The sequence below is a fragment of the Phragmites australis genome, chromosome 20 (assembly GCF_958298935.1).
Source record: "Phragmites australis chromosome 20, lpPhrAust1.1, whole genome shotgun sequence".
In the NCBI taxonomy this organism is placed as follows: domain Eukaryota; kingdom Viridiplantae; phylum Streptophyta; class Magnoliopsida; order Poales; family Poaceae; genus Phragmites; species Phragmites australis.
In genome coordinates this window covers 23,635,340-23,643,466 of record NC_084940.1, presented here as the reverse complement: position 1 = coordinate 23,643,466, position 8,127 = coordinate 23,635,340, and the positions used below count along the sequence as shown (strand labels likewise).

Sequence of the window (8,127 nt, the reverse complement as noted above, 5' to 3'; positions counted from 1 at the left end):
CATGTTTACAATTCCTTTGAAAAGCCCAATGCAACATGTGTCTTTATCTCTCTACTCTAATACATACTCCTGTATCGCAGCCAAATAGTAGTCAATTCCTGCAACGATTTCACTAGCCATGACATTCAAGTCTTGATGTTAGTTCTGGTTTACCATGTTTCATGCTGCTTTTTCCTGTCCTGCGTTCCACAGAGGGCCTTGATGTTAGTTCTGGTTTACAAAACACTAATCATCACAATAGTCATGATACATGCTGCTTGACAAATTAATTATGTTCAACCTCATAAACCCATGTAGGATCCGCACAACTCTGGAGAGGTTATCAAATGTGTCGATTTTTGTAAAACCAAATGATGCTTGTACAACAGCCGATCATGAGTTATGTATAAGATTTTTGTAGAATTGGCATCCCCTTGTACTTGGTGATCCAAACTTTCCTATGCATATTAGATCACTCGAAAACTTTCTACTTTGTGTTCTTATTAAGTGTTGGGGAAGAGGGCCACAGTTTCCCCCGGGCCCGTGTAGAGGTAACCTCAGCTCGAAGATGAAAGACGTAGCACGCCTAGGGACGCCACCCAGAGCCATATGAACAAAAAGCCGTCTCGAAGGATCCCAAGCGAGGGGACCTTCTAAGGCCTAGAAGGACCTTGCACGTAGATGCCGCAACGACCATCGAAGCTCTTACCTTTGGCCCAGCGACATCATAGTGATGGAGAATGTTGGGGCTGTTTGGGCATGGCTTGGAGGCCTCACTGGCATGGAGGCTTCGAGGCCAATGATGGGCACTATGAGGGCCAGCATAGGTCGCATTGGGGGGGTCATCTAGGGTGCCTCCTCCTCATGTGACGTCGACACGAAGACTGGTGCAAAGTCATAATCTCAGGTGTCAGGGATGGCAGTCACGTTGGTCTGGACTCCAAGAAGCTAACCTAGTGATAGGACATGTACAGTAGTGTAGTATTGTACGTAGTAGGTAGCCGACCAAGGGGGAAATATTGTTTTCCCCTATGTAGTAAGCCCTCAATGGCTTTCTTGTAATTTGGCCTCATGGACAACGATGTAATCTGACACACCTAGAACGGTATAAAAGGCTCTTCTCCCGCCAGGGGAGCAATGCCAATTCAGTTCATCCACTTTCATGCTGTTCTTCATCTCCTCTCCGGAACTTGGAGACCAAGCCGAATGCAAACGCGATGGAGCCGAAGGTTTTCCCCGACAAGCTTCGAATGAGCCAGATGCTCATCGTGGCAGTACGGGCCCAAACCTTGCCCGAGGGGAGAGTTACTAGTGGGCGGCGGGCATAGTAGATGTCCCTCCCAGTCCAAGGCAACCCTACCTCCATGCCCACCAAGTAGTAGAACCATTGGTGGTGCCAGTCGATGTACTCCTTATTGTTGTTAGGCTTCATCAGGAAGCTCTCCTGGTAGCCCCAACGTACTTGGAAGTTGACACTAGCGTAGTTCAATGCCTTCTTGGTATCATCCTCCATCACTGGCTTCGGTTGATAGAAGGCCTTGTGGACGAGGGTAAAGATCACCGTGGTACCCTTGGTCCCTTCAGCCCATATCACCCACTTGAAGACCGCTAGCCGAACCACCACGTTGGCCATAAGCTATGGTAGCTCTAGTTGGTACAACCAGAGCACCTTTGAGAGGAGTGAGATGGCAGGGAACCCGAGGCCGGTGTCAAGGAAGGCCTCGAAAACCATAGTCTCATGGGGGAGCGGATCTGGCACGATCTTTTGCCTGGGCATTGCACCACATCGAGGTTGGGTACCTTCTTGGCTTGCACTAACCGCTAGAGGTACGCTTGGTCGACGAAGGTGCGACCCATAGCACTGGTCCGCTTCGGGTACTTTCTTGACACTAGGTGGAGCTCATCATTGTTACCACCGGCCAGCATCTATCTCTCCCTGGTCATCTTCAGCACATACATTGGCAGTGATGCTTGATGCGAGGTACGATGGTGAGCGGGCAGGGTACAAGGCTGAGAATTGGTGGTGAGTGGTGCAGAGGGTGAGTGCCCGAATCCGCTAGGCTTTATAGGCATGTTAGCCACTAACTGTCAACACGAGCGTGCGCTGCGTAGGGCCTGACTGCCTTTAGAAACTGAGAGGCTAGTACGAACCACCAACTGGCAGCCATAAGGAGCAGGTATGTGATCCAACGTGTCAACAAGCTCAAGAAAGCCTGACATCAGGATTCTTGCTACACCTTTTATGGTGCGCTTATGAATCCACAATGCAAAGGGGCAACAATGTCTTGGAGACAGACACATACCTAGCCAAGAGTGGTCCCCTCGCATTGGGCCCTAGGGACAACAGATGCCCAAAGTAATAGAGTGTTGGCTCAACCTCGATGAGACTGATGATCTCCCCTCACGAGGGGATGCTGTTGGGGAAGGGAACCACCGTTTCCTCCGGGCCCTTGTAGAGGCAACCTCGACTTGAAGATGAAAGGCATGGCACCCTTGGGGACTCCACCCTGAGCCATATGAACAAATGACCACCTCGAAGGGTGCCTAGTGAGGGGACATTCGAAGGCCTCAAAGGACCCTACACGCAGATGCCGTCACTACACCTAAAGCTGGAAAGGAACTTCAGCCCGGTGACAACTTAGTGATGGAGAATACCGAGGCCCTCAGGCATGGCTTGGAGGCCTCGATGGTACGGAGGCTTCGAGGCCAGTGATGGGCACTCAGAGGGCAGTGGAAGTCACATTGGGGGGCCGTCCGGGGTGCCTCCTCCTCATAGGATGCCAGCATGAATATTGGGGCAAAGTCGTAATCTTAGGGTGTCAGAGATGGCAGTCACATTGGTCCAGACTCCAAGGAGCTGACATAGTGATAGGATGTATACAATAGCGTAGTACTGTACATGGTAGGTAGCCAATCAGGGGGAAATATTGTTTTGCCCCTAGGTACCAAAACCTCAGTGGCATTCTTGTAATTTGGCCTTAGAGCAACAATGTAATCCGACACACAGGGAATGGTATAAAAGGCTCTTGTCCCGCCAAGGGAACAAGGCCAATTTAGTCCATCCGCTTTCACGTTGTTCATCTCCTCTTTTCTTCCAGCTTGGGGCTCCCCTCAAGGTGAGTTCTGACTCCTTTACTGTCGTGTGGAATTTTGATCCCCCAATATTAAGTAATATACACGTTTCAAGCAAAATTTCTTTTACTGTTGTTTTGTTCTGGATATCGACACATATCACTAGTACGTACATTATTTGACCATTACTTTTTTCTAACTACATATTAGTGTAAATTGTTAGAAATACAATGGATATAAAGTACTTTCCATAAAGAAACTAACATTAACACGTTTGCATGGTACACCTTAATACTTTTATGCATTTTTGTGTCAAAGTAGTAATAATACAATGGATAATTGCTAATTAAGATCTAAATGAAATGCAAAAAACTTTAAATTTCAGTCTGGTCGGTGGAACGGAACGTTAGAACCACAATCCAGCTCGTACAGGAATGGAACTCACACGATTGGGCATGATAAACAGGCATGACATAGAAAGCGAGCAGTACATACATATATATCATCACACAACTCAGCTGGACTCCTGCCTTCTCATAGACGAATTAATTTACTGTGTTTTGTGCATGTATATATATATATTTGTTTTTTAACCATGAGCAGGAGAGCTTCTCTTTCATTTAAGAGGGGAAGAATCCAAAATATTTACAATATTTTATATTACATAGAAAACTAGATAAACTCCTTCGGTGATACTATGAGAAAACTAATCTATCAATAGCTGCAGAGCGGTAGCTTGGTGGTATGCGCGCCCATTGTGGCCGCACCCGCCCGTGCTCGAACCCAAGCATCACACCTCTGGGAGCTGGTGAGCCTAGGCTCCTCCGCCTGCTCCCAGATCGCCCACTTCGATCGGTGGCACTAGTGGGCCCCTCCGCTGGTCCACCTGGTGCAAAAAAAAAAAAAAAAAAAAAATCACTGGCTGCCCGCAGACAATCCTTCTCAAGGTGATGTCCTCAATTTGCTTGAAAACTTGCAGTGCGGAGAGCATTTTGTTGTAAAAAATCCTTTGATTTCGTTCGTTGCAAATGTTCCACACCGTGTACATCATGATCAGGCAGTCATTCTTCGTTGTTGTGGTGACAGCGGGTTCAAGCTTGTGTTCCAGCACTCTCAGCAGTGTCTCAGCTGTCCAGACACGCACACGCTCCCACACTTCTTTGGCGTAACTGCATTGCAAACATAAGTGCAGTGCCGTTTCAGGCTCTTGATCTCACAAAGGGCAGCTCGGATTGTAGGGCCAATTCCCTAGCGCGAGCTTATCAGCCGGCAAGGTCTTTGCTTGTATGATTGTATCGACAGCCACCCGAAGAATTTATGCTTTCCTTGAGAGTGAGCTCGCCATACTGCTTGTGTATGCATTGAAGGTGCAGAACGATCCTGCGCATATGTATGTATATTCCCATTACATGATTCAACAATCAGTTCGTTTTGATCTCCTGGAAAGGCACCCCTGCCAAAGCTGGAGCAGAGTGACCTTTCTGCCAATGCGTCCACATCTCCATGCATGAGGGGTCCAAAAGCTGACAAACAAAAGTACTCCATCATAAATACTCGACTTTCTATTAGAATGTAGTCAAATTTTTAAAATTTTAACTTCCAAAATATTTAGTTTGAAAATATAAAAATTATACGTGTATTTATCTTGAAAAACATTTTCATAATATTATATTTTTATTATATATTATAACTATATTTTAATAGAAAATAGTGATAAAAATAAAAAACATCATGTATTTTTGATCGGAGGAAGTATTCTGTATTATCATTCATGGGTATCCATGGAGATCCCCCTCTACTCCATTATATATCTCTTTCACCACACACACTTTAGCCCCTTTTGATACCATACCTCAAAGACAGAGAGGGAGGGATCTTTGTTGTTCCTCTGCTCCATAGTCGCCACTCCACTCCCATCTCCTTGCTAGAGTTTTGGTGAACCACCGCCACAACCAATCCAAGCAAAACCAGCACCACCACCAGTGCCATTGCCAAAACCCCTCCATCCTCTTCTTAACCTCCATGCTGCTGCAGCATGCCACTGCACGACCACCACCTCACCTCCACCTCCATGGCCGGCAATGGCGCACCTCGCCTTCTACGGCTTCCTACTGCTACGACCTCATTGCCGCTGCTGCAACTAGTACTACTACAACTACTATGCGTCGCCTCCGCGCTTAACCAAGATGGCGTGCTTCTCCTCTCCTTCAAGCTCTCCCTCGCCGCCGACCCGCTCGGCTCCCTCGCCGGCTGGGGCTACGCCGACGCCACGCCTTGTTCATGGAATGGCGTCGTCTGCTCTCCGGACTCGCGGGTTGTCACCGTTGTCCTACCCGACGCGCAACTAGTCGGCCCCGTCGCCAGGGAGCTCGGCCTCATCGAGCATCTGCGCCACCTCGACCTCTCAAGCAACGCGCTCAGCGGCACCATCCCGCCCGAGCTTCTGCGCGCGCCGGAGCTACGTGTTCTCTCACTCGCCGGCAATGGCATCACGGGCGGACTGCCAGAGCAGGTCGGCCAGCTGCGCAGCCTCCGCGCACTCAACCTCGCCGGCAACGCGCTCTCCGGCGCCATCCCACAGAACCTCACCTTGCTCCCCAACCTCACCGCCGTGTCGCTGGCAAACAACTTCTTCTCCGGCGGGCTCCCCGGAGGAGGGTTCCCGGCGCTGCAGGTGCTCGACGTCAGCGCCAACCTGCTCAACGGCACGCTCCCGCCGGATTTCGGCGGGGCCGCGCTACGCTACGTCAACCTCTCGTTCAACCGGATCGCCGGAGCCATACCCACCGAGATGGCGTCGAGCCTGCCGGCCAACGTTACCATCGACCTGTCCTACAACAACCTCACCGGCGCCATCCCGGCGGTGCCGCCATTCTCGGTGCAGAGATCCACGGCGTTCGCGAGGAACACCGAGCTGTGCGGCAGGCCGCTCGACAGGCTCTGCTCCTTCACGTCCTCCTCCGTTGTGGAGCCCCAGAATGGCACTGCAAAGTCGCCGCCGGCTATCGCGGCGATACCCAAGGACCCGACCGAGGCGCTTCCTGGTTCTGACACCAACACTGGCGCCGGAGCGCCGGCGTCCAGAGGGCAAGGCAGGATGAGGCTGGCCACCATCGTCGCCATCGCCGCTGGCGATGTGGCCGGCATCGCTGTCCTCTTCGTTGTGGTCCTGTACGTGTACCAGGTGAGGAAGAGGAGGCAGCGTCAAGAGGTGGCGAAGCAGAGGATGGGGGTCGTGTTCAAGAAGCCGGAGTCGGACGAGTCGCCGGACGCCGTCTGCCCGAGCCTGTCCTGCTGCCTGCGTAAGAAGGCCGGGGAGGACAGCGAGGACACGGAGGAGGTCACAGACACGTCAGCCTCCTTCTCCGCCAAGGAGGGCATCACGGACAAGAACAGCAAGGCGGTCGAAGCGGCGGCCAAAAAGAAGGGCGGCGACGCCGGGGTACTGGTGACGGTGGACGGCGGCGCGGAGTTGGAGCTAGAGACACTATTGAAGGCATCGGCGTATATCCTGGGCGCCGCCGGCGGCAGCATCGTGTACAAGGCCGTGTTGGCCGACGGCGCGGCGCTGGCGGTGCGCAGGATCGGCAGCGACGACGCCAGCGTGCGGCGGTTCAACGAACTTGAGGCGCAGATGCGCGCCGTGGCCAAGCTGCGGCACGGCAACATCCTCCGGCTGCGCGGCTTCTACTGGGGCCCCGACGAGATGCTCATCATCCACGACTTCGCTGTCAACGGCAGCCTCGCCAATCTCTCCATCAAAAGTAATGGATCATCACACAACTTCCATTATATTGCCACTGAAACTTGTAGTGTGCATGTTGCTAATATACGTTATGGCTCTGCAGGGAAGCCAGGCTCGTCGCCGATAAACCTCGGATGGAGCGCGCGTCTTCGCATCGCTCGCGGCGTGGCGAGAGGCCTTGCGTACCTGCACGACAAGAAGTGCGTTCACGGCAACGTGAAGCCGAGCAACATCCTACTGGACGCGGACATGGAGCCGCTGCTCGCCGACCTCGGCGTCGACCGGCTGGTCCGCGGTGCGGACGGCGGGCTCAAGCTGTCGGCGTTGGCCAGGCGGTTCGGGAGCAAGCGTTCGGCAAAAAGCCTCCCCGACCTGTCGCCACCACCAGGCCCTGGTGGACCATCAGCGAGCCCGCACGCTGGCGCTCCCGCCGACACGGCGGCTCACTACCGGGCGCCGGAGGCCGTGAAAAGCCCGAAGCCGAACGCCAAGTGGGACGTGTACTCCTTAGGCGTTCTGCTGCTGGAGCTAGTCGCCGGGCGCGCGCTGACGAGCCTGGAGCTCTGCCATTTGACAGCCGGGGCAGATGAGGAGAAAGCCCAGGCGCTCCGGCTAGTGGACCCCGCACTGCGCTGTGAGATGGAAGGCCGGGACGAGGCGGTGGCGTGCTGCCTGAGGCTGGGCGCCGCCTGCGGCGCCATGGCGCCGAACAAGAGGCCGTCCATTAGGGACGCTCTGCAGGCCATCGACAGGATACCAGCTCTAGCTTCCACCGCTGCCTCCTCCACCGCAGCAGGGGCAGCTCATTGAAATCTTGCCACGGCTTAAGAGTTGGTTCTTGTGATTGTGAAGGCAAAATTTGTTGCCGGTGATTGTGCATTGTAGTTCGCTTGTTGTTATGGTTTTTGGGGCCAGTTTCTGGAAGGAATTGGTCTGTGCATCTCAGATTTTGCTGGCAAACTCAGATTTCTGAAAAGGAATGATGGAATGACATGGAAGCAAAAATCCAAGTCTTGGTCACCGAACCAATATAAGCTTGTGTTCTCCCAATTCAACCCAGGAAAAAGCATAGCTGTGTCAATTATTAATCATTCTGATAGTCATTTATCAAACAAGTTTTCTTTAGTTTTTTTCCTTGAATGTTAAAATTCCGAAATTGACATATGTATTGTAGGAATGAGATTGACTCTAGAGGGGTGAATAAACGCCTCAACAAATTTCTTGCGAAATCGATAGCCTTTTTCTATTTGGATCACTCAATGCACCTCAAAACTCAAGCGGAAGCAAAAATAAAGAGAAGTTTTAATAAGAGAAAATTGAGGCAATACGAT

General features: G+C 51.9%; 1 protein-coding gene across 1 annotated transcript; it reads left to right on the top strand.

Annotated features, from left to right (window-relative positions):
* Positions 1-4,901: 4,901 nt before the first annotated feature.
* On the top strand, positions 4,902-7,867 carry LOC133901297 (probable LRR receptor-like serine/threonine-protein kinase At4g37250). Its single transcript, XM_062342607.1, has 2 exons — positions 4,902-6,815; positions 6,900-7,867. Exons 1-2 carry the CDS (start codon positions 5,087-5,089, stop codon positions 7,604-7,606), a joined length of 2,436 nt encoding a protein of 811 aa, XP_062198591.1. The 5' UTR covers positions 4,902-5,086; the 3' UTR covers positions 7,607-7,867.
* Positions 7,868-8,127: the final 260 nt, after the last annotated feature.

Coding starts and splice junctions, on each gene's coding strand:
- LOC133901297 (XM_062342607.1), top strand. CDS start 5,087: ATGCCACTGCACGACCACCACCTCACCTCCACCTCCATGGCCGGCAAT. Junction 6,816..6,899: donor CGCCAATCTCTCCATCAAAA/GTAATGGATCAT, acceptor ATGGCTCTGCAG/GGAAGCCAGGCTCGTCGCCG.